Source organism: Streptopelia decaocto, assembly GCF_964273445.1.
Source record: "Streptopelia decaocto genome assembly, chromosome: 3".
In the NCBI taxonomy this organism is placed as follows: Eukaryota; Metazoa; Chordata; class Aves; order Columbiformes; family Columbidae; genus Streptopelia; species Streptopelia decaocto.
This window is the reverse complement of record NC_138656.1, coordinates 52,098,400-52,125,194: the sequence shown is the minus strand read 5'-3', so window position 1 is coordinate 52,125,194 and position 26,795 is coordinate 52,098,400. Positions and strand designations below refer to the sequence as shown.

Sequence of the window (26,795 nt, the reverse complement as noted above, 5' to 3'; positions counted from 1 at the left end):
AGTTTTTGGTCCCATGACATACATTTCTGCAGAGCAGTCAAAGCTGTAGTCATAGAGCATTCCCTGCAGAAAGTGGGAGTTTCGGTTAACAGTTGAGAAGGGAATATCGAGTTCTTTCACTCCTTCATCAGTGTTCTAACCATCACATATTATGCAAAAGGAGAGATGGCAGCCATTCGATAAAAGATATGAGCTCTCTTTAACTTTGCAAGGTCTCTCACAGAATCATCTGATGCTGAATAACTGCTTGTTGTTTTTTTGTTTGGTTGGGGTTTTTTTGTGACTTTCGTTGTTGTCATCTGTTTTGTGTTTTTTTTGGTTTTGTTTTTTTCTGGCTTGTTTTTTGTTCTTAATGTTGCTGTTTATGTTTTTATTATCAGTAACTTGTAATAACCTGGTTTTAAATAATGTATATCTATACTATTAGCAACTTCATTAGTACCTTTGGCCTGCTTAATCAGCTGTCTGCATTGTCTTAGCTGTTCATTTGTATTCATGAGCATTGATTTTTTTTTTTTTAAAAAAGCTTCTACACATTATTTTTTTTAGGTTTTATTTCCTTTTTTTAAGTATAACTTCTTCTGTTTTAATGAATTTTATCTGTTCAGAAGTCCAATGAGATGCCTTGAAGTTTTCATTAACACTTCCAACTTCATGTTTCCAACTGACTGAGTAAAAAATATTTTCAAGTTTGGGCAACTGGACATTTAATAGGGTCATTTATATGTCTTAGTGTTTCATGACATACTCTGTTCGCAAAAGACAAATGCAACCAGAATAACCCTAACAACATAGACAACTTCTGACTTTTACGTCGGTGATTATTTCTCTGTTTATTAGTATAAGGTTCAATATTAAATTAAGTGTTCCCTGTTGAGTGTAAAATGAGTTATTGTCTGTTATCTTTAGAAATTCCATGGGATGTTTGGCTTTTACCAGTACATCTTCAGTAAATGGTCCCCTCACTTTAAGTCTTTAATCACCTTTAAATACTGTTGAATAAAAGTAGTTCTGTAAAGTCAGCCAACTGATTTACTTAAACAATAGAAAATATTCTTAATCCTAATACACCAGAGGTGTGGGCCATTTGTCTGACTCCACTAAACATCTGCATCAATCTCCATATTCTATCATTCACTACACAGGAACAGAAATATTTTGTATATTATCTCAAAACGACTAATGCATGCACAGAAAAAAAAAAATAAAAAATCAGCAGATGAAATTAAGAGGCCAGCAAAAACAGGCTAAAACTTAATGAGTGAGAATTTAAATCATATAGTTTATAGTGCACTGCAAACCTCACAATCAGTCCTCACGTTTTTCTCTCTGGCAAAAATGAAATGAAACAACCCTTCTTATTTAGTGGAAACCAACAAACATTGAGCATTCAATCGATATAAGGGAATTCCCATTCAGGTAGCACACACATATAATGCTTAGTATCATCATAAGATTTTGAGACACAGAGTAAAAAAACACCAAATATATAAACAAGAAGAACTTTCATAAAACAAAAAGGTGTAAGGAAGAAACAAAAGAAATAAAATTTCTCTAAGTGTGCCAAATTAAATACAGTTTACATTGGACTATAAGCTGACCTGTGATTTATAAATAGGATGCTGAGTATCACTTGCAGCTCAAAGAAACTACAAATGGTGAAAATTAATCACTTTTTAAACAACATTATCTTAATCATTCACTATACAATACAGAATGAACCAATTATTTTCTGCCATATTTATTGAAATCATGCTTCAGGCTAAGGAATGACATTGAAAACTGCTGTTTGACACACACACAAAATATCAGAAAAGTTATTTCAATAGATAGTTTGAACATGTGCCACATTAGCAACTGGCGTTACTGAATCTTCTTTGTACAATGTAATAAACAAATGCACTCAGAAGTAGTATCTTCTTACAGTGCCCAGAGAAAAAACAAATCCTAACAATTAGCAGAATTCTACATAATCTACAAAAACAGATTATTACCTTTTCAAAAAATAGTTTTAAGTTGTAGAAAAATCACATGAACAGTAAAAGGTATTTTTATTAACATGCATTAACAATTTGTCAACACTTCTACAAATGAATGTCTTTTCAGTAATTATTAATACTTACTCTAACTATTAAAATTTGCCATGCTATTGGCATAATATTTATATATTGTTGGAGGGAAGTACTCACCATCCAATAAAGTTTCACTACATATTTTCCATAGCTATTGTACAGTGGCATGTGTCCCTTTGTAGCTTTACATAAGGCATAAATGTGTTCCCATGGTTTCCAAAAAAGTGTGGATATTTCATTAGTTAAAGCTGTTTCATTATATATCCTGCAGACTGCGTAAATTTCACTTACAATCCATCTCATCAGCTAAAAACAGTGAAGGAAAAAAAAGAAGAAAAAATCTTTTTTTACGTACATCTTCTAGAAAAATAAAATTAAGTTATATTACAACGACCAAAGAATAAATAAGCTCCTATTTTAAATGAAGAAGTGATGTAAAATTATGGTTTAATGTGTAAATGTATAAATTAATTGCATTGGTACAACTTTTCCGAAAAGCATCATAATATCTATCTACAGTAACACAAAATGTCATGAAACTAAGTAAAGGCACAATATAAATTATGCTGTTCACCATTTACCAAACAAAAATGAGGACATATGATTTCAAAACAAATTATGTTACAGAACTTGTGACCTGCCAATTGTTTAATTGCTTTTTAGTAAATAGAAATGCTAATAATCAATATTGGCTTTAATACTTGTTATTTTCACTGAGCAAAACCCAATCCTAATGCATTATAAGTATTTAATAATTTTAAAAAATTAAAATAGAAGCTTTAACTAACCATGCTTTAATGCATGTGTTTTTTCTAGTTTCACAATAATTACTAGACTGTTACAGTGATTTATATAAACAATAATGAAAATTAACTTTTACTACAAGAAACCTCCTCTAAAATTGAGACGTCATTCTATGGACAGCAAAATTTACATAATCTGTTTTCTGGTGGCTTTTTCCCACAGTTTCTCCAGTGCTGAATTTTGAATTTGCATTGAAGTATTGAATGAAATGGAAATAATAAAGTAATATTAATTTCAGTAAGGCACTCAGATACTTTCATTCTACCTGCTTTATAGTTTTCCCTGATTTGTATACATTCAGTAACTGTTTATTCAACTCTGGTGAGAAGGAAAATACTGGCTGGATGACAGAGATTTGCACGTGCAGGCACACTAAGAACATTATTTCAAGAAAGCTTGAATGAAAAATATCAATCCTTTCTAATATAGCTTTTATTTGCTCTATTTGCTCTTATTATCTTTAGATAATATTATCCAGTAATAATCTTTGTTGTTCATAGGCTGTACATTTTATTTTTTTTTTTAATTTTGGAAAATCTCTTACCATCGATTTAACATTTAATATTCTAAAAAAGGTAAACACTACTTATACAAATCTAGATGATTTCTTGCCTCTTTATTCCCATCATTCTCTTTTCATTTTAAAAATTTGTCACAACTTTTTGGAGTCAAATTTTAAAAATTTAAAAGAATTTTAAAAATAGGAAATAATTTTTTTTAAGGGACATGAATGTATTTCTACTTACCTCACTACAAAATATATGTTCATTTGCTGAAAAAAGGTCAAATGAGGTTTCATTTTTGACAACCACAGGAATCTAGGAGAAAGTAAATTTTTTAGTCCATTGCTAAACTATCTGGAAACAATTAAATCAGCACTAATCTTCAACAGTGCAACATACAAATGTTAGACATTTAGCAAACATTTGTTAGGCATTTGCAAACTAAAGGCTGTCAGTTTGCAAATCATGTAGTTGCTTTTCTATTTCTTAATAACAATGTCTTAGCGGGTAGATGTTCAGAATTTAAAAGAAATCAGTATTTTTACCAGATGTAAAGAGTACCAAAAGAAATAATTACATAATTAAACTGAGATTCCCTAAATTTTTTCATAATATTTGCAGTTCTGTATTTAAATAGTGATCATAAGAGTGTCTCATACTTCAAGATTTCCTTGTTCCCCCACAAAGATTCAAAGGGATTTGTTTCCTCATGGTCAAGTAGTGGTATTGTCAGTATGAATGCAGACTTTATCGAACCCTTGACTGTATTACATAGTTTTGATGACTATTATTTGTTTATGCAGCTTGATTTCTTTTTTGCAACCAGTTTAGCAATAGCATACTAGGATTGTAGTTTATTGAACTAAATATCTGTGCCTCTCATCACTTACTGGTGATCATTGCTTGATTCTTTGCTTACCACACTAGTTAGTCTTGTTTATGCTTTCTTTTGTAGTTACTAACAGATTAGGTAGCAACATATATCATATTAACAGACTTTTGTCACTTGACATTTCGATCAGTTTTTAACAACTTATTAATGTTTATAAATATATAAAGGGTGAGTGCCATGGGGATGGAGCCAGGCTCTTCTCGGTGGCAATGATAGGACAAGGGGTAATGGGATCAAGCTGGAACACAAGAGGTTCCACTTAAATTTGAGAAGAAACTTCTTCTCAGTAAGGGTGACAGAGCACTGGAACAGGCTGCCCAGGGAAGTGGTGGAGTCTCCTTCTCTGGAGACATTCAAAACCCGCCCGGACATGTTCCTGTGTGACCTCACCTAGGTGTTCCTGCTCCAGCAGGGGGATTGGACTAGATGATCTTTTGAAGTCCCTTCCAATCCCAAACATACTGTGATACTGTGAAAATGTCTAGCAATCATAGCTTTTTGATTCAAAATACACTGGACTGAAACAAGCACCGAAGTTTTAATCAAATGTTTTCTTCATAGTGTGCTAAAGATAAATTTTAAATATTTTTAAGACAGATACATGTTTCCATGGCTTTCTGGGCTGCCAGCTCTCTTGCCCTCATATTTCAAATACCTCAACTCAGTTTATGCATTTTGGCAGCATTTCTCATCCAATCTTTTGGTCTTGTCAATTACTCCCTGACCTCCCCCCTCCTTCCTCCATTAAAAATTAAACTTGGACCTGTTTAGTGTCTAGTTAATAAAAAATAGAACTGACAATCTGACAAAAGGAAAACTGACAAGCCTGAAAAAGTTGGAAGGGAAGTCAAAGTGTTTTATAACTTCAGCATTTCATCTGAAGAAAAAAACAGTTTAAAACTTAGATTAGCAACAACATCGGAGAACACTACCCCTTGACATGGTAGGCTCTTTATTTTCTTTGCAATTAATTTTAAGTATAAACTGAGCAAGAGCTTTGCACAATTTTAAAAAGTTATGGATACCTTACAGACAAGTACTGCCAAAGATGTGGACATGTTCTATATGCAGACAACAACAGTTTAAGTGCGGAAAACGTACTATACTTCTGGTAAAGCTAATGTATGGTTTCGGCATAGATATTTACCTCAGATACCAAGGCAAGGGAGGTCTTAGCAGCACAAACAGAACTTATTTGGCTATGACACTAATTTTTAAGTGAGAAGACAGGAACACAAATGAAAACAGAAAGTCATCTCTCTGTCCAGGCATCTTCTAAATGAATGAAGAGTCAAAGAGCACAGGTGACTTGGAAGAACACACTACCATGATGTTTTGCACCAGGAGGTGCTGGTCCATGGTGATGTCAGTAAGAAAGGCACTCAAGATTCCATATAGTATAATTTAAAATTCTATTATTAGAGCTAAGTATAAAGGAAGGGATTAATATAGATAATCTTATGTCCTTTTAGACACTGGAAACCCCAATCGTACAGCACCAAACAGGCTTCTGATCCACATGCAGAATTCTATGCAGACTCCATCTATCAAAAGTTACCCCATTTTGCTGTTATTGACATATGATAGGATTTGAGTTATTATAGGATTTTCTTACAAGAAAATGTATCTTTTCACTATTTCTGCTATAAAACAGAAAGGATGTTCACATAAGAACTCCCTGCTGCATTTAGGTAAAGGCAAGGAGATGCATGTGGTGTCATTGCAGGTAACAAGAGAGAGCTGCGTGCAGGCTCCCCCCTTACCAAACACTGGTTGTGTTCCTCCAGTGGCCAGGGATGACACTGACACTACGCTGGCCTGAGGGACAAGTGGTGTGTACAGCACAGGTTCACTGCTATGTGCATCACCAACTCCTCGGTGTACAACCGTCTCCCAGACAGGACAACTGGGCATGGTCAAGGGAGTTTTATCTGTTGAACTAATCCCCTCTACTAATTTTCTTCTATTTGTGACACAGCTAGGCGAGTAGCAGTTTTTCATTATGGCCCTGTTTGTTTCTTACCTTATTTGTTAAAAACTCATGTGGACGTTTCCATGAATGCACTTTTAAGGATGCTGGCAATTCTATTTTCCCTTCAGGATCCTCAAAGAGGTGCTACATAAAACATGCATGAACAAAAATGGAACATTTTTATTAATTACAGTATTGTCTCTTCCACAAGATTTAAAATAATATATTGTTCACATGATAATTTGCTTAAGGGAAAAATAGCATAAAAAGGAATTAGTAGTATCTGTAATTGAACTAAATGAGTGCAAAGCCCAAACTGAAGATTCAGCACAAAATCTTCTTGCATTATTCTGAGAAGTCTATGTGGCCTACACTGTCTAAATAGGTCTATATATAATGTTTTCTTTTTTCCTGCCCTTCAGAGAAACTTCTCCAAAAAATGGTTAAGCTTTTAATTCAGGCACTTTTCTACCAAGTTGTTTCTAAGTACTTTTACTAACTCATTTCTCATTTGCAAATTGAAGACTGAAAGTAAATATCTAAACCTATATTTAGGCACAAACAAACCAGTTCCACACATTTAAAACTGCTATAGAAAGCAGAGAACTATAATTACACAGCATCATTAACTGGCCTGTTAAAGAGAGAGTCTCATATAATTTTCAAACTTTCATTTCCAAAGTGATACTTATTTTCCATGTGAACAGAAGGTGTCAGGATATATACCCGTTTACTTAATAGCAGAATGTAGGATGAGGAGATGCCTCTGATACTGCTCGTACTGACTAAGAAACTAATTGATTCTATGGTCAGCACCTTTTATTTGTGTCTGAATTTTAAATATCTTTTAGACATGGTATACATTTTGTTGTGTTTCACAGGCTACAATGTACTCTATCTTCTACAGACCAACCAAGAGAAAGAGTTTCTGGGAAGGAAAAACTATGATGCTTTGAGTACTTACTGATTAAAGGAAAGCAAGAGAAAGTATATTACAAAGGCATGAAAACCAAATGCAAACCAAAATGCAAAGACACCAAGATAGTATTTTCACCACTCTTTTTTTTCTTATTTGTTTTATTGTGTAAGTTTCTTCAACATACCAATGTGCAACAAAATATTTCAAGTACCTGAAGAAAACTGGGGTGGAAGAACCTTTTAGGAATAATTACGTAGGGATAATTATTCTTCTGAAAGCTTAAAGGAAGCCTTGTAGACTGGACCATACAGAACTGTATTTACAGAGTTTATACTCCTTTTTCAAAGACATCCAACCCTGACTACATGTTATAACAGGAAAGTTTAGCACTTAAACACTATATAAACGAGAAAAAGGAGGTAGGTGAGAATGACATAACATTACACAAAAGAACACACAAAAAAGCCAGAGCTACACACCTTTCTTTAGCTTACAAGTGCAAAAATACTCTGACGAAGGATATTATAGGTTCAGCTAAACCTGGCTGACAAAATCAGGTTTAATTTACCTTTTATTTAAAGTGGCTATAAAGAGGCAACTGCCAGGTCTCAGAGTTCATGGTCTAAGAACAGAAGCCTCAACCACAAATTCTACAGGCAGGACAGGCAAGAAACAGGCACAAGATAAACAGAGGTCAAATGCCCAAGCTCAGCAGCACATGACGCTGCACTAAGGGAGGCTGTTGAGTAGGGGAGCTTGACAAAAGAGCTTGTCTTACAAGGACAGAGATCACTTCTGATAGATGCCCTCTCTCACACAAGAAAATAGGATTGTTTATATTCTTGTTCTAAGTGTATTCAACGGTACTGGACGTCATCACTAACTCCGTTTCTAACTGAAATGCTCTATATGATGCTGAATTCTGGCTAGCTGCTTGGATCAAGAGGTCACATTTGAAAATTCTTTAGATCTGTAAATTCATCTGCTGTGACTGACATACTGAACAATTCCTTTAAATGTGTAAAAAGAACAATATTTCATATAGCTTGTGGCTGAAGAACTGAATGGTCCAGTAAACACCTCAGAATGCCTCTTATGCTAAAAAAAAGAAAGATTTTCAGTTACAATTATTTTTAAATTTTATCTATTATACTAATGTCTGGCAAACCTCATATGTTAGTGCTAGGTTCAGAGTACAGCCCAAAGACATCAAATGTGGTAATGCAACAGAAGAAACACATAGAGGAAAATTATTTGCCTGTCAAGTTAATGGCAGCATTCAGTATAGAACATATAATTTCTCTCAAAAGTACTTTGACCCCATAGGGTTACAATATATTTAAGTTTAGCATAAATAACAATAAAAAAAAGTACAAACACATAGGCTAACCTATATTATTAATAATACATAACACACAAGAATATATACAGAACAAACATTCTAATGACAGAATTTGCATATAAACTAGATGAATAATCATAGTATTAAATGGATTTTGAACATCACATTAAAATGCTAAGTTTAAGAAGCTCTTTAAGAAATAATTTTACTACAACTCTGCATAAAATGCACATACATTCTGTAATGATAACCAGTTTGAAGGACTAAAATGATGAGATTTAAAAGTCATTCCAAAGTTGAAAAGACTGAGGATTTTTTCTGCATCTGGTAGGTGCTTCCTTTCTGCAAAATAAGTATATCCCCTCAGACCATTCTCTGCACACTAGAATTGCAGACAGTGTTTCTAATGTCCAGAAACTGAGGTGTTTAAAAGAAAGACTTCAACATCAATTTTTCCCATAATAAAGATGGGTGCATTTAACCTTTTGAGTCCACAGAAACTGCGGTGCCCAGAGAAGGGATTGCTCTCACATACTACAACAGTTCAGCTGTTGTGGAATAGATTTTGGGGTTTCATATTTTTTTAACCATTAATGCGTACACATTAACAGTTCATTTAAGAAGCAAAAAATAAACACTCCAAAATACTTTTAATTTATTAAAATTAAAGTAATTAAAGTTATTGAAAAGACATGATTGATAATTAGGATATTTATCAGTAACAAATTAATTTTAGTTATGACAAATACTGTATTAAATATGGGTGCAAAAACTAAACTGGAAATAATATATATGTGTCACACAACTTACTGAAATAGGACTTTTTCCAGCTTTTTCTTTCTCTTTCCCAGCTTTTCCAGCATCCCACTTTTCTGCATTGATATCTGCTTCATTCCATTCTGGCCAAATAGGAAACCTCCACTTCTCATTTAAAGTACTTCCATGGGAAGACATAGTTGACCTGGGAAACAAACAGAAGCATGAATAAAAATGAACAATAAATAAGCAATATTATCAATATTATTAAGAATATTTTTATCTCATAAAATATTTTTTAATGTACTGTAATAAAAATGTTAGTGTTAGTTACTGCAATAACTTTTTGTCACAAGACTAATACACAATGTGTTCATAGCTACCAACTAGCACTAGTAGTACCCATGCATATAATTTTTCTAGTGAGTACGACAGGCTGAAAAACTGAGTTAGTCAGAATGATAATGCAGCAGCTCCTTTCCCTTCAACTATCAAACATGGAAGCAAACAAAGTATGTTCAGATCACATATCAGTTAGATTCTCCCAGACCCACTTGCAATAAACTGTATATGTTGTCCACTCTAAAGAATGAAGGGAATAAGCTGCAGGGACCTGAGAAGCAATCTGGCATCAAAACCTGAGCAAAAGAGTTCAAATAAATTGTATTGCAGAAAAAAGCATATGGACTTCAGCCAGTTGGAAAAAAAGACTAAGGTCAGAATTTCCTTTTTGATACTCAGCAGTGTTCCGCAGCAGAAATACAATATCAGATGGATACGTTTTTCCTACTGAAGCCTCAACAATATACTTTCATGATACCTCTATTTCATTATGTACATCAGCTTAAAAAAACTAAAGATACTATAATTTTCTGTTTCTTTTCCTTATATCACACACCTCTTCTTTTTCTTTTTTTTTTTTTTTTTTTAATTCCTAATGAGAAACAGCAGAATTCCTACAAATATACCCAAGAGATCAGAAAGAAAACAGTGTTTTGGGTTACAGCTGGAGTGCTGTTTTTACAAACTGATGCCAAGAAATATTTATTTTAAAAAGAACAGCTAAATTTATTTAAATATTGATATCTTCGAGAGATTTGAAAGGGAAAGCTTCTTTTTTTTATATTTGAGAACAGTTATTTTTTAACTTCTGGCCATATATTACACGTAATATAATGTAGATATTTATAGTGATACTGATATCATCAGTGATATAATATAAAACCATATTCACATTTTGAATTTCAAAATTATAACTTCCTCTTGATATTTTGGTGACTTCACAGAAAAAATATGAACCCTGATTATGATTTACAGCATCACTCACATTGGACAAAGCGTTTGACATTTCAGATAAAATTGTCAGTGTCATAGTTCACATATGCTCTTTTTCAGTTGTTATGCGCAATATTCATTCGCTGTTTCTATATAGATGCAACATAATTTATAACTACATTCTAAAGACAAATACAGACTATATAAATGAGTAGTCTGGCTAGAGAAAGAGGCCGTGTAGCAGATGGTGCCTGAAAATACTGTTAAGCCCTCTCTCCCAGAAGGTGGAAGGAGGGACAAGTCACCTGTGGGAGCAGAGACATTGGTCAAGTGTAGGGCAAGGAAATTACAAAAGCAAAAGCTCAGCTGGAGTTGAAATAATCAAAGGACATTAAGGGCAAGGAAAAAAGCTTCTGTAAATACACTGACAGCAAAAGGAAGACTATGTAAGGAAAGTGTGTGTCCACTGCTTAAAGGGGCAGAGAATTTAATGATAAAGGACATAAGAAACACCAAGATACTCAGTGCCTTTTTGTGTCTTGGATTTCACTGGCAAATTTTGGCTTCCAGGCCTCCCAGTCCGTGAGCTTACTATCAGAGTTCGTGAAACTGCAGCGTTATCTACAGCAGAGGAAAGCAGCTAGGAGGCACTTAAGCCAACTGGACACACACAGGTCCCTGAGAGGAGTTAGGATGTGAGCAAAGGTACTGAGGGAGCTGACTGGAGTCACTCCAAGGCTCTTGACAATCATATTCAAAAGACCATGGCAATCAGGCAAAGTTTCTAACGACTAGAAAAAGGCAAACATCACATTCATCTTCAAAAATGGTAAGAAGGAGGATCTGGGGAACTACAGTGCTTGGAGACACTTTAAACTTCAATGGACAAGGACCTAAGCCACCTGATCTAAGCTGGCCCTGCTTTGAGCAGGGGGATGGACTAGGTGGCTTCCAGAGGCACCTTTCAATCACCATTTGTCTGTGATTCCACAATACTTTGTTGTTAGCAAAAATGAGGACAAAGGGGTAAAAATAAAGATTTCTCACTGTCTAAACAATAATGACATTCATCCATACTACCAGTAACTTATTGGAAGACAGCTGTGAAAATTCAATACCATCTGTGCCTTCTGCTGTGCAAACAAAAACATAACTTCTACCACTCTAACTGCAAGGAAGATGTATTCTCTGGAGTGATACCTTGCTTTGCTTTCCCATTCTTTGTCATCTCAATCATTTGTAAATGGCCTCCAGCCTGTCTCTATTATGTTTGATTGGTCATTAATGGTATCATTTTGTCTCCAGCATTTTCCTGATGACTCAAATGATGCTTTATTGTATATTCAATAACACTTAACAAGCAATTGAAAACCCTGAAGTGTTGATCAGTTTCTTTGGATTACTAGGAATGTCTGTATCTGTTTTAATTGTTTCAAAGAATCTGCTGTATCTGCATTAAATGCATGCATGCAGAATAAAGAAAACCAAAATGCTAGCTGTATCAACAACTTCAAAACTTGCAATATTTTTAAACTTTGTCCCTTTTAACATTGATTTAAATGCAACTCCTAGCAGGTTTTTAGGTATATTTACAAGCAAAAAAAGTCAAGTTAAAATTGTTATTTTTTTCTATTTTTTTTTCTTATTTCAGATGAAATATCAATGACATATACAACAATTTTAAATATTCAAGGATTACTTCTAATTTTTTGTATCTTATTTTCCTCCATCTAAGTCCATATTTGCTCTTTTAAATTTTTATAGAGAAGGATAGAAGTTTCACTCAATAATAATAGTAGTGATAATAATAATGATAAAGATGTTCTGAAGCTATTCCCAAAGAATTAAATAATAATTGCAATAATGCTATAAGATTTCTGACTCTTTTGGGACAATAATGGAAAAACAAAAAAGCATCTTTTTAAAAAACTATGAGATATGGAAAGACTTGCCTAGCTTACTATCACACTAAGATAGAAAATTATTTTACAATACACTTTGACATAATAGAATACCCACAACACTAACAATGCAGAAGACATGGAAACAGTGCTCTCTATGACTGAGATGTCTAAATTAAGTTCGGGAAGCCCAACTGACCTGCTTCACAAAAAGGACAATTCAATAAGATTTTGGAAAAATTCATAAAGAACTGCAATTTATTTGGACTCCAAATATAAATTACTAAGTGAAAAAAAAAGACAGCTGAATTAATTAAAATACTGTATTTGAGTAAGGTCCTTAAGAAGTTTCTTTATTATAATAGAAGAATTGAATAATGTAATTCATTTAGAATTCCTTGAAACAAACTAACAGACACAAGGACAGTGCAAAGCATTACTAGTATTTTATGCTCAAGTTGGACGGCTTCATAGTGCAACAGTATTTTAAACACTAATTTACTGGCAGACTTCCTTTTAATCCCATGCTAAACCCTAAAGGAGAAAAAGGAAGAATAAATTGCCAAATGAGGGAAACACTATGAAGCTGGCACTAATTCACCTCTGACCCTCTAAGCAGCTTCACCAAGAATACTGGTATAATTCATATAGTGCCAACAGGGGAAATAGGGAACGGCAGGATAGACAAACACAACAGGAAAAAAAAAATGCAGACAGATTACAACCTAAGTTTTTCAGAGACTTAAGGTTTAACAGAGAGACAGGAGACAGGCCCACAAGGTACGGGAAGTGCACTTTCTCAGGCTAAACATAATCATTTAGTTGGCAGTCATATATTTTGGCTGCTCACCCACTCTGTAAGCAAGATCTTGTCAATATGGTCAATGGAGCCTTGGGAGAAAGTATTTTGTTCTTAAAGTAGATAGATCTATCTGTAAACTATCTATGACCATTCCTCACAGAGGGAACCCAGCAACACTGAAGGGATTCTTTTCAAGAGAATTACGGAAGTATTGATATTTAGTTCAGAAGTATTGGTATTTAGTTTCAGAACAGCATGGCAACTCCACCTTCCTCACTCAGTACTCAAGGCATTCTGGATCACCTGACAAGAATAATTTTGTGACACATAAAAATAACTGATGCACAATGCGGGTTTTTTAGAATTCAGGAAGACACCACTCTTTCTATTTCATTCTTTCCTCTAGATAAAGATCAAATACTCCCTTTCCTACTCTCCCCTTGCAAAAGTTAGATGCACCTTTAATCTTGCTTAACAATAAACAATAATCTTTCCTTAATAATAAACCAAAACACAACTCAGAAAAAGGAAGGAGAAAAGAATTAGTTTTTTTCTTTTGCTTAGATGAGAAGATCTGAGGATGGAAATGAGACATCTTCTTGCAGTAATTTTGATTTGGAGTATCTGAAACAGATAAAATTGTTTAATAGTTCAATAAGAATGCCAGCATTGCTTCCACAATGACTCTGAGGCTTTATGCAGAAATGTGGTTGCAGCCTTGACAGATAAAAGTGCTTCAGCTTCTTCTGTCTCCATGGCTATACTTTGGAAGTTAGGAAAAAAAATCCCCAGGGATTCCACCATATTGATATGTTTTTCAAGGTTTCTGGTAAGTTATTTGCATATGGATATATATAATATATTTTTTTATTCTTTCTGCAATCCTTGTCATCCCTTATGACACAGGTTGCAAAGGTGATATTTTTTTGCAGCTGAATCCTTTTCAATTTCTATTTTCATTAAGGTTTTATTTGTTTATTTCTATTAAACCTACATAAGTGTCAAAGTTTAAGATCTGCTTTATATTAGCATTCTAAGAAATCAATACAGAGGTTTCCATGGACTTAGGACATAGTACTGAGATCTTGGAGGATTGAGATGCAAAACTGAAAGCTAAATTTTTATTAATTTAATTAATTGCTACTCAGTAGCTGAGCTACAGTTACTGTCAATGCATCTGTTCTTTGCTAGCTTCAACTATGGACTAAAATATGTCTTTGCTTAAAGCACATTTTGGAGAATCAAATGACTGAGTGCTAGTATCTGTAACAGGACTGTTTAAACAAACCAGCCCTTCTATTTGCAGTATGATACATTTAGATGGTCCAGTATGATTAGGTATTTATATACTAGCCTTTCTGTAGATGCAATGATTGTGAGTTTGGCCTTTATTTGATTCACTCTATTAAGAATTTGTTTATCTATCTCCACAGTAGGGCATTTGTTGCTAAGTAACTGCCAACAAGCCGTCACTTCATCCCATCTTAGTGCTCCCTGTAGGTGTTTTAAATGGTCACCAACATTACCCATAGCATACTTTAAAGATTAAAAAATAAACTGTGAATTTGATCATAACAGTACCCCAACAGAAGACAAAATTTACTTGATGCTCATCATTTTCACCTGGAAAGTGTTGCCAATCTTTTATCTTTCATTAAATACTATCTATTCTTTCCATTAGATGTCTGCAACCATTACAGTGTACAGCTTAGCTTCATTCAAACCCCAGAAAACACACTATTAACATACAACTGATGTCACTCTGGCCACAGTTCTTGTGATGGCCAATAGGTAAAGGAAATGATTCAGTAACAGGACATGATATTTAGGTAATTAATATCTGTCAAGTCAGTTAATGAGGCTCAGAGCTGAAACTTTCTTTCCTTCTTCCACTCCTCTGGATGCTCTGAACTCCTCTATATGTACACAAAAAAGAACAATCTGGAGTGAGAAATCCCACATCTCATATTCCCCATTGGATAGCGATGTTGGGACACAGAGAGATAAGAAATTTGGGCTTTTTACACTTACCAGAAAGCAATAAAGAGAAATGTATCCCTTCCCTTGGATTGTTTGAGCAGTCAGAAGAAAAAATTATTGGCCCTAGTAAAGACTTTTATATTAGGTGAAAAAGGGAAGAGAACAAACAGATGGTCCAACTTCTCTAAACATGTCCTGGGGGAAGCTACTTAACTTTTCCTTAATCTCTTCAGAACTCAAAGACAAAAGGCACCTTTGAAGACTTTATTTCAGGCAGAAAATTCTTTTAAACTTGAATCATTGCAACAGGTTTTCAAAAGCAGCATCTGAATATGTTAGAAACCCACGGCAGAAACCATGGCAACACTCAAGTTCATAAGAATCTGTAAAGGATATGAGAATATTCGACCAAGTATCAGTAACTCTGTTGCAAAACACTGTGCTCTTTTGCTTCATACCTAGTGCCATTGTTCAGAAGAGGAATGAGGAGAAGAAGTCATGATCAGATAATCTAATAAGCAGCTAAGGCAATATGGTCTTCTCTTTATTATTAATAGTCGGCAGCAATTCCAAAATAAAACCAAAATCTTTATGTGTTGTTTACAGTAATCTACCATTATCCTTATCTTAGACATTGGAGTGGAAACTGAAAGGACTGTCTGTGGAAGAAACATATACTAGTATAAATGCTCAGAGCTCTCATCTTTGGGGAGATATTCAGGCCATGGATGCAATAAGCTCATGTACAGAATTTTAGACCCCTTTAGCCTTCTATTTTTTCATTCCAGGAAGGAGAATAGTTTTTATTGCATAAACTATAATTAGTAAGTGGCTGAAGGACAGAAGCAAAATCAGATAAAAACTTCCTTCCTAAGGAACAGTATGAACACCGTTGCTTTCAACGGCAGCACGAGTCAAACTCTGTAGCCTGTGAAAGAAATGCTAAAAAAGCTCAGCTTGTCATTTTCAGTGGCAAGAGCCAGCTGTAGTAAAAAATTCTTTCCCCCTGATTCCATGGAGCCAAAGGACTGCTCTGAAAAATCTTTTAATGTGGAACAGAAATAAATACTACTTTACATATTTGAAAAACACTTTTGATAATGTAAGGTATCAGATGTCTAGAAGTCATTAATTTGCCAGCCTTTCATGTTCTACCACACTGGAGGTCACTAGGACTTTTGAAAGATACCCTTAAAAAAAATATTTTTTTTAATTTACATTTCCAAGAGTGCAAGATTAATCACAAGAGATGCCTGCCAAAGCAGAAATCTTGTAATATTTAGCTCTTAAATATGTATTTTTAATCTATAGAAAAAAAACAGCTTACAGAGGCGGGCTTTATATTCAGTTTAACAGGTAGAAATACGATTTACTGAGCTAGAGTCACAGCAAGGGCCTGGAAAGAGAAGTGCCTTTTCTGGTGATCTTCAGGTGCCAAGATCAGTCAAGAGAAGTGAACTGATTCTTCCAAGGTAGTTGACTCTGGGTTATGCTCCAGGTGGGACTGTTGTCAGCTGGCCTAAATCCTTTATGGTTACCTCGTTTCAAAAGATGGAGGTGCCAGGCCAAGTGAACTGAGTACAGACTAATACAGGCACCAAGGGGTCCCAACTGCACCTTGCAGTCTTTCAACAAGTCACAGGTTTGAGGGCAAGTAACATCTACATCCAATTTGTAGACCAAATTTCTGTTTAATCAATGCACGGTCCTTCCAACTAGCAGCAAATGACTACAGGTGATATAGTTCTGAGTTAATGATAACACTTCAAAATCAGATGTTGTTTGTCTTTATGACAGATCAATTAAGATCTCTGTTCAAGTACAGTCAAGGCAAGCAAATAAAACACCAGGACACATTAGAAGCAGGATGTCCAATATATATTAAATCAGTACAATGCCATTCAGAATAATCCATGTTATGTCCTTTGCATGAAATACTATGTTTGGTTCCAGTTGCCCTAGCAATGTAACAATAACTTTGGAAATTCAGTAATAGGCAATAGTTTAGAGCATGGAGTCATAACGAAGTGTAAAAGTACAAAATACTGAGTAGTACAGATAAGAGTGTATTGTTTATCTGTTCTCATAACACAAGAAAAATAATGCACCTAACACAAAACAGAGTAAATTTAATATCGATAAAAGGAAAAATCTGACTGCTTAGCACGTAGTTAGCCAGCAGAACTTCTTTATATCAGATGCCACTCAGATGAGAATAATGATCTATAGCTACTGAAAGAGCCTGTCTCAAGCAGTACATACCTCTGTCGAACTCAAGTCAAAAAAGGAAAAGGAATGTGCCATTTGGAGGATCTTAGTTCCATTCCACCAAGCTCTGTGTGAGAAACCACTAACAGCATAGTCACAGAGCATCCACTTGTCCTGGTTACCCTCCAAAGCAGGAAGCTGAGGATCTCTTTCCAAATCCTTCTTTACTGTACCTGATTCAAAGAGGGAAACAGAAGCCTTGTTTCCCAGATAGTTGTACAGCACCTTAGAAATTATGGAACCAGTAACTTTTCTGAGTTTGTTTCTTCCAGTGTTTCCTGCTAAAAAGATTGAGCTGGACTTAGATTCAGCTATAAGAATATTGAGAATATTGCAGCATCTCTTTCCACACTGGCCTTTGGTACTCAAGTATCTTTTAAGAACACAGCTTGTGCTTTGCTCTTTTCCTTGGCATTAATTCCTTTTTGGCTTGGCTAAAATCCTTTTGTGCCTTCTTTGTAGCACCTGGGTAATTAAGAATTAAAAATCTCTGCATGGCAGAGCACCTCAGTACTTCTGTGGATTTAGGTCAACTCATTTACAAAGCACTTCACATGCACTGATAAGAAAACCAGGAAATTCCATTTCTTCTGTGTTGGTTACACAGAGCTCTCAGAAGAAGCTAAAGACCATTAAGTGGATGAATAATCCATGGCAAACAGAGCCTCTAACGATATTTTAAGAACGCTTTCCTGTTTCAAAGCACAATTATTACTATTTTTCCTTTGACAGTGTTTTTTCTGCTAGATAGTTCTGCTGAAAGCTGCTTTTCTCCATTACACTGTAGATTGTAATAGACTAGACTTCTGTTACAGTCTGGTTGCACCATCTCCAACCAAAGGCTCATGGACAGTGTTTGCCTGCAAGATCCCCTGACATTGCTTTCAATTAAAAGGAAAGAAAAAGCTAAAACTAAGACCAGTAGGGAGCACAACATTCAGTGTGATATTGCCACTGGTACATTACTTAATGTTTTCATGCCCATGACTCCATGAAGTTTGAAATCTACGGATCAGGCTAGGCTGAGCTCTCAGGGGTTCATTGTTTTAATTAGAATTAACTAGGAAAACTAATTTGAATACATTATTTCCTAACTAAAATGTAATCTGGTTAATCAAAAAAGTCAATTTACGGGTTAGCTGATATGCTATTTTAGTATGTTGATCGTATTTACTTGGGGAAGAATCCATTGTCTCACTACAAAGCATGAAACTAAAAACAAGTTAAAGGCAGAAGTAAAGGAAAAAAAAAAAAGTAGTAACAAATTGGCAATACAGCTTAAAGTTGTACTGCATTTACTCACTGAAACGTTTCTATGAATGAGACACAGGTGCTGAAAGCGAGATCTTGATCCTTCTGGCTAGAAAATGCTAACAATTAGAATTCTAGGTGTACTTAATTTTTGAGACTTGAGCATCATGTTTCTTATAACCATAACCTTGAAACTAACTGTATTTTTAAAGAAAGTCCAGTTTCCAATAAATGGGGGAGAATTAACAAAAAAATAGATATGCCTAATCCAAAAATTGCAAGTTTACGGCATCAGCAATAATAGGGAGCAGTATCCTCAGTGTCTTGTCCAAAATTGTAACTGTTTCAAGCCTCTAGCAGAACCACCAAGCCATACTCATCTCATCTCATCCTCATCTTGCTCATGCAAGATAAAAAAAATGCATATGTATCTACATACAAATCTAACTAGCTTTTACAATAATACAGCAACCCCTTATCTTAGTAACACCTATGTTTCAACATGAGTTCAAAGACATACACCATTGAGTTACTCTCTTGAACAACAAACATAAGAACAGGAGTACTGAGTCAGGGCAAGGGTGAGCTATAGCCCAACATCTTGTTTCAAACAGTACTTGCAACTGAAAGCTTACAAAGAGCACGAAGGCATATATAGCATATTTCTCTAATATTTTCATAGTCTCCAATCACTGTCAGCTCAAGCACTTTCTGAGCTACATGTGGTTGCTATTTATTTATATAATCTTCAACAGATTTCTTTTCTGCATACTTGTTCCATGACCCCATGTAAATTTTTAGTGCCCATTAAAACTTAAACTAACCAACATGAGTACTCCAGCACAGCACTAAAAGCAGCTTCAAGTTCAAACACTGTGCTGTTATCCATGAAACATTCTTGCCATTCCCAAACTTCAGTCAACCTAGCAAGCCCCACCCAAAACATAAAAAAAAAATCAATCTGTTCACTTTATATTGTCTATATTCTCTAAACCTCTAAAACACTGCTATAGCCTAAACCTTAAGAGTATTTACCTGAGAAACATGTGCCAGCAATGGATAAAACCTCAATCACAAGCCTTGGCTTACTCCTTATCATAGGCATATGAGAATTCAAGCATGAATTAGCAATGCATCTATTTTTTTTTCCATTCTTACTGTCCTAGTTTTCAACCTTAAGAACAAACATTAGGTAATCCTAGGCTTTGGCACAGCAACCCACTGTACAACAGCATGCAGCAACTGGCTACTCATTGCAATCATCAGGCTCACAGCTAAACTTAAATCATTTATTTCAGCCAGCCCAGGCTTCAGCCTGCCTCTGCAGGTCCTTAAGAGCCCTTCAGCAGTAAATATTGTTCTTGGTTACTGCTGTCCCTAATAAGAACTCCAACAACACTCCGACCTTCTGCTTTACATCAGTGACCTCTGCCTCTGTCACAGTTATATCTAAATCACTTGCCTCTCTTGGCATTGACCATTAACTCCTCACTTTTGTCCCTAAAAACGCAGAAACTAATTCAGATATCTCTTTGGGCTGACAGATGCTGATGACTCAAGTTTAATTGAGAAGATTTGGCCTGATGGCACAGAATTTCACCAAATTCATTTTAAAAGCATTTTAGTTCATTATTCATTCTTACACTAGCCAGAATCTCTTTCAGTGCCAACACAGACATCAATTCCTATTCACCGTAACTGTTGAAACCCGGGAGAGATGAGATTCTCAGTAGCCTCTAATGGTGCAATTAAGGAAAGCTATAACGATGGCAGTTCTTTTGAGCTCTTCAACCTGTCATCTCTAGCAACTGCCTAGCTCCAGAAGGGAATTGATATCTAATTAGAAAGCTGTAATGAAGAGAGACCCAATGGAGCATCCTGCAGAGACTCATGCGAAGTCTGGCTTAGTGAGTCCAAAGGAATTTTCCTGCCTTCTCCATATGCTTCGGAGGTCCCACTCCAGCACTGCGATATATCCACCAATAATCCCCATTGATTTTCCACAGCACAGATGTCTTGCGCTGACTGTTGTATGCACTTATGGGGAAAAAGAAGCCCAATCTCACTAGAAATCAAGCAAAGTAATTTTAAGGTCATCAAAATAGATTTTCCAGCTGTTTGTACACATTGGTCTCAGATGGTTTCTGCACTAATGTTATCCACAAGATTTGAAAAATGTAACACTGTAATTATTTTTTGCAAGAATCGACAGTTCTCAGGATTAAAAAAAATAATCTAAAAACTATTAGCCTTTTTTTCTTTTTTATACTACTGATATTTCTATTCAGTATTTCAATCATTGCAGACATATAAAAGCAAGTAATGTTTACTATCAGGAAGACATTATTAGAGAAAATACAAAACATTTTTGACATTTTTATCCCTGCAACTAAAAGTCGTGTCCAAAAATAAAGCAGAGATCCTCAGGGAAAGCCTACGCTGCAATTACCACAGAATACTAAACTGACAGGACAATGTTTTCTCAGGCAGCCTGCAAAGATCCATTCCTCTTCCTGATACAGGGATAGTAACACTGCTTAAGTTCTTGTAGACATGCAAAATTCGTGCAATGCAAGCTGTCTCTGTCTCAAACGCACTGAACAAGCTGGGTAACAGAATGAACGTAAATAGGAAATATCTAATAAGTAATTGTCACAACTCCAAGAAACACAGCTCCAATCTTAGAGTGCATATGTAAGATTTACTTCTAGTCTCCACTTAAAAAATAAAAGACTTACTAAACTGCCTTTGATAAAACATTTATGATCACTACTAACACTTGCCTACTATTAGGAGAAAAACATTATATGAGAAAATGTAGAACAATCTCTCCAACACAGGGATTGCCAACCAAAATGAGCAATTTTTCTCAACAATTATAAATAGTAAGAGCAGCAGTATTAATCATTTTGACCCAGAGTAGACTCCTGAGAAATCAGCTTGGTACTCTGCTGATTTTTCTTGAAAACAATGATACAGATCTAGCCTTAAATCACAAAGTTGAACTTTCTCTACATTTGTGGCTAGAATTGTATTTTCTAGTAAATGAATGAGATTTACATCTTTTTCTCATGGACCTGCATACACAGAATATCTTTACTGTAATACAGATATTGCTTATTAGACAGAATTTTTCCCTTTCCAAATAGAGAAATAACATGTCAATCTCTCTGCTATCAATTACATTCCAGCCATTCTGACATCACAAATCTTATAACAAAGGCAAAAGCACTCTAGAAGCAATGTTGGAAATTGAGAAAATGAAGCATAGCCTCCATTTTGCATAAATCACTGCCTGTAGTTCTACATTTTGACCATAAGCCTGATCCAAATAAAAGTTCTCTGTAGACTTTAGCAGACTGTAGTTCAAAACTTGAAACTGCCTAGTTGCTTTTTCTCTCCATAGAAATTCTGTGGCTTATAGCAGTGGTCCCCAAAGTAGGGTGTGCACACAAAGAAGAAAATATTAGAACTTCAGTAGTGCATGTATATAATTTATTTGTGAATAAATATACATATATTGGAGGGTGTGCTCAAAAATCTTTTAGCTATAGGGTTGCACGATCAAAAAAGCTTGGAGACCACTGGCATATAGCATGACTAAAGAAAAGAAATATGTTGCAACATTTCAGTCCTTTCAGAGGGACTAACAGTGCTAAAATATCTTTTTGATATTGGGTTTGGGATACAAATTCTAATCCATCTAGGGAACAAGGACAAGCAAGAAGGAAGTCTATTCAAAGTGTCAAAAGTGTTCTCAAGCATAAGCTTCTAGTCCCAACTGTGTTCAGCTCCCTACTATCAACAATTTTCACTGATTTCAGCAAAACCAGATTTTCACCCAGATCTTTGAGTAGAGAGTACTAAGATCTGTGTTAGTTTTCAGCAGGATAAAGATCTTACTAAGACTAAACACAGTAGCAGAATAGAACCTTTAATCAACACAGAACGCGCTTCCACCTTACAGAGTAAAACAATATGACTGAAAGTGTAGTAAGTGCTGAATTCAAATTTTCAAATATTTTATAGCACCATTCTCTACTGTTCCACAAGAAAGTTGGGCTACTTTTTCTGTAAAATTTTTGTTTCAAGACAAAAATTTATTTACACAAAGGTTTAGAATTAGCTTTCTGTGACTTAAATTCATTACCTACAACTCAACAAATGGTAATGTAAAATCCTTCCTGACAGCTTAAACAAGAAGGTTTATCACGTCAGTTGCTGAACTTGATAAGACATGCATTGACCTAAACCAACATTTTTTCATCAATCCATCCAAAAGGCCTTAGTAATGTTTCAGAATGATAAAAAGTGAGCAATGGTAGGTTAGCCAGGAAATCAGTATCTGAGTTGCTGTAACTTTTGAGTTTTTGTGTCACAGATTTTCTGGTTTCTTCTTTTACATTACCAATATTTCTGGTAATATATATATATATTAATATAAACAATAGTTGATACAAATACAAACAGAGGTAGTTCTATAAATTAGAAGCTGTTCTATCAAATAAGATTTTTTTTTTTTTTTAAAAAAAAGGTCACTTAGTCTTTTCATATGCCTGGATATCATTCAGGACAATAAGATGTCATTTGGAAATGTATACAGCACATACACTGAAACATCTAGATACTTAGTGCTGAGACTTCCTCCTGTTTCCAACAAGGGCACTCTATGTCACAATGGCAGAGCAGATAAGCCCAAAAGATGTGCTACAGTTTAAAAAGAAGTTACAGGCTTAATGAAAAAAAATAAAAAAAAATAGAACAAGATATATGTTCTCTTATGAAGGTTCTGCATTACAATCAGGCTATTGTAACAGTTTCTTTCATAGTCTAGTAACGTCAGTTCCTAAACCACCACTTTATGTAAAATAGCCTTAGTGAAGTGAGTAAATATTCCTGTGATCTGAGTTTTAGCTAACGTTGAATTAACATTGCCATATGCTAGGCATTAGTTCCATTGCAATTAGTTGATAATTGCAGAGTTAGAGACAAATTATGTCTCCTGTCCTTTAGGTGCAAGATAGGATTTCAAATATAATGTGAATGTATCCCCTAGATTGCATTTCAGAGGTGTTTCAGTAGAATTTAATATCATTGAAATAATTTCTAACTAAATATTCTGATTTCGATTTGACACTGGCAAAACAATTGACTGATCAGATTTATCCATCATGGTCTCATTTAATAAAGTCTAAAGTAACAATGTACTAAAGAAAAAGATACCATTCTAGATGATCTGATATAAATAATTAATTTCATAAGAATTATTCTTTTACAACTTATTATGTATAAGGACAGAATTAGCAATTTCACTATATAAAAAGTAAATATTTTTAGATTCTAGAAAACAAGTTATATCTTAATTCAAGGGAACAGCTAAAAAATTCTTGCACTGTAAGAACATCTATTAGGGGCCGAAATCTGGAACACTAGACAAAATCTTTTGGATGATAGCCCATTCAATTTCACATACACTTGAAAGTAAGAAAAATCTTTTTTTTTTTTTTAACAGTGCTAAAAAAAGAGAAAAAAAAAGAAAAAAAGAGAAAAAGAAGTGTTCCTTGATATTTTAGATATCATCTGCAAAATTTTGATAAACTGCCTGAAGCAGTAAATATATAGGGCTGCATGGCTGTGGCCAAAACAAGAATGAGTTACTAAGCAAGTAGATGCAGTGAGAAGGGAGGGATTTAGTGATATTGGCTGTCTGCAACAACACAGAAGTTTTCAAAATGGGAATCAAGAGGCAAAATAGGAAACAGAAGTATGAAAATGTGAAAAAAAGAAAATACTTCATAGAAAGGCAGGGTAACTGTATATGAAATAAGAACAAAGGGGCATTTGAAGATGCATTTCAAGAGAGAAGTGATACAACTGAAATCTTTATTTATGGCAGGAAGAAAAAGAAAAGGGCATGAGCACATACATCTTTTTAATCCAAATCTTGGCAATGCCATGCATGCAGGTTTACATACTTCAGCATGAGAAAGCTGCTCAAAACACTGAAATAGAACTTGCAGGTTGGAACAGTAACAGTGAAAGAAAGTCAATGTTTTCTATTTATTTATTTGTCTTTGCAGGAAGAAATTACATTTTCACAGAAATATACAAGCTCACAATAAATACTTAGCAAATAGTGAATTATTTTAAAATATCTCAAGAGATGCTACTTACATAGAAATATCTAAGAAATGAATAGGAAGAATGACTTTTTAATATACTTGATCTCCTCAGATTCATTCTAATATAAAGCAAACATTCCAGTCATTGGAAATTGTTTTTCTCTTCTGTAAACAAAATTCATGTGCTGTAAGAGTCATCAACAATTTTGCCCTGAAAACTTCAGCAAGCTTAGCTCTTCTACCTGATGAAAATGGAGGCTATGTATTGTCCTGATTCACGGCTTCAAGCTTCTTTTAAACTCAAACAACATTTCAGTGAACACTTCTGTCTGCTCCTGACCATAAGTAGCATGCTTTGTACTGTGCGCTGGGGCCAGCGCGTATGTCCCTCACATACAGAAACAGCCAGGTGGCAAAGCCACCCACCCGTGTAACACATGTGCCACAATCTTCTCGTTCCTCCTGCTCTCCTCCAGGTCTGAAGCACCTTGTCTGACTATGGGACACGACACACACAACATCGCTTTGGCAGGAGCGTCCAACACTACCGGACGGGTGCATAAGAAATACCATAGGAGAAAGTACTAGTTTCACACTGAGCCCGCCCTCCAGTTTAAACAAACAAAATCAAACCAACAACACCCAAACCCCACCTTGTCTACTGAAATCACTCTTAATTAAGTATCCACTTGAGCATACAAACTTTCTTTGCATAAGTTATTTGCACGCACAGGACTGCGAACAAGCATCTCCTCTGCCTGTGTCCAGCCTGCGACCATGGCGACAAGACCGCGGCACCGCCGCCGCGGGCAGCCCAGCCCAGCCCAGCCCAGCCCAGCCCGGCCCAGCCCAGCCCAGCCCAGCCCAGCCCAGCCCAGCCCCACCGCGGGCAGCGCAGCCCTAAACGGCCGCCCGGGTCTGAGAAAGCAGGCGCGCGGCCGAGAAGCCCCGGGGAAAGTTTCCAGACCCCCACGGGGGCGACCGAGCCCCCGCCCCGGGAGCGGCAGCAGCAGCGCCGGCCGGGCACCCCAGTGCCTCTCCCGGCGCGCCCGCCTGGCACCCCGTGGCCGGTCGGCGGGACACAACCCTTTAACCCGCACCATCCCTTCTTCCCTCCCGGGGCTCTTACTCTTTGGCCGAGACGCCCAGCAGGACTGAGCTGGCACGGCTGCCGAGCTCCTTCCTCTTGCTCCCCTTGGTGGACATGGCCGCGGATCCCGACGCGTCCGTCGCGTTGCTTGGCGACCTGTCCCGCCGAATGTTGCGGGTCCAGCGCCGCCCGGCGGCCCAGGGGCTCTTCGCCCAGTCCCGCCCCGGCATTGTCGCTGTCCCTGTCCCCGTCCCCCCCGGCAGGAAGAGGCGACAGGAGAGGCCCCGTCGGGCGGCACCCACGGCGGCAGGAGGGGCCGGCGCAGCCGCCTCAGGGCAGCGGTTGTGCGGTGAGGGGGCGCCCCGCGCAGCTCCCGCCCGCGCACCGTGTCCACCTGGGGCGGCGGGCGAGGCGGGGGAAGCACGGACACGGTCCTCGCCGCCGTCTTCATGTTCAAGGAACGAAAAACCTGATACAAAGTGCCCTTGCGGAATGAAGCTTAGCTTGGAAGTTGACGACATATCGCTTTCTGAGCTTACTCAGCGGCCTCGGGGATCTTTCTAAATACAGTAATTCGGAAAAAGCTAGAGACATAGAACAAAGTGCATTTTAGTTATAAGCATGACTAAGTGTACCTTGAACAAGTAAGGAACGAGAGCAAAAAGTACCGATTTGAAATGTTAGCATTTTTTGCCCCTTTTTACACCAGTACATGGCAAACCGCCCTGGAAAGCAGGAAAAAAAAAAAAAAAACAACAACAAAACAACACAACAAAAAAAACCCCAAACAAACAAAACACAAAAAAAGCCCACAAAAACAAACAAACAAAAAAAACCCAAACCAAA

At 36.1% G+C, this 26,795-nt stretch overlaps 1 protein-coding gene across 1 annotated transcript in view; it reads right to left on the bottom strand.

Annotated features, from left to right (window-relative positions):
- The window catches only part of ADGB (androglobin), a gene marked incomplete at both ends in the record, with an annotated part of 117,078 nt that extends 90,899 nt beyond the window's left edge, over positions 1-26,179 (bottom strand). Inside the window, 5 exons of the mRNA XM_082048943.1 lie at positions 2,190-2,378; positions 3,623-3,694; positions 6,295-6,387; positions 9,315-9,465; positions 25,989-26,179. Coding sequence (XP_081905069.1) covers positions 2,190-2,378; positions 3,623-3,694; positions 6,295-6,387; positions 9,315-9,465; positions 25,989-26,179 — 696 coding nt within the window. The remainder of the gene's footprint in view (positions 1-2,189; positions 2,379-3,622; positions 3,695-6,294; positions 6,388-9,314; positions 9,466-25,988) is intronic.
- Positions 26,180-26,795: the final 616 nt, after the last annotated feature.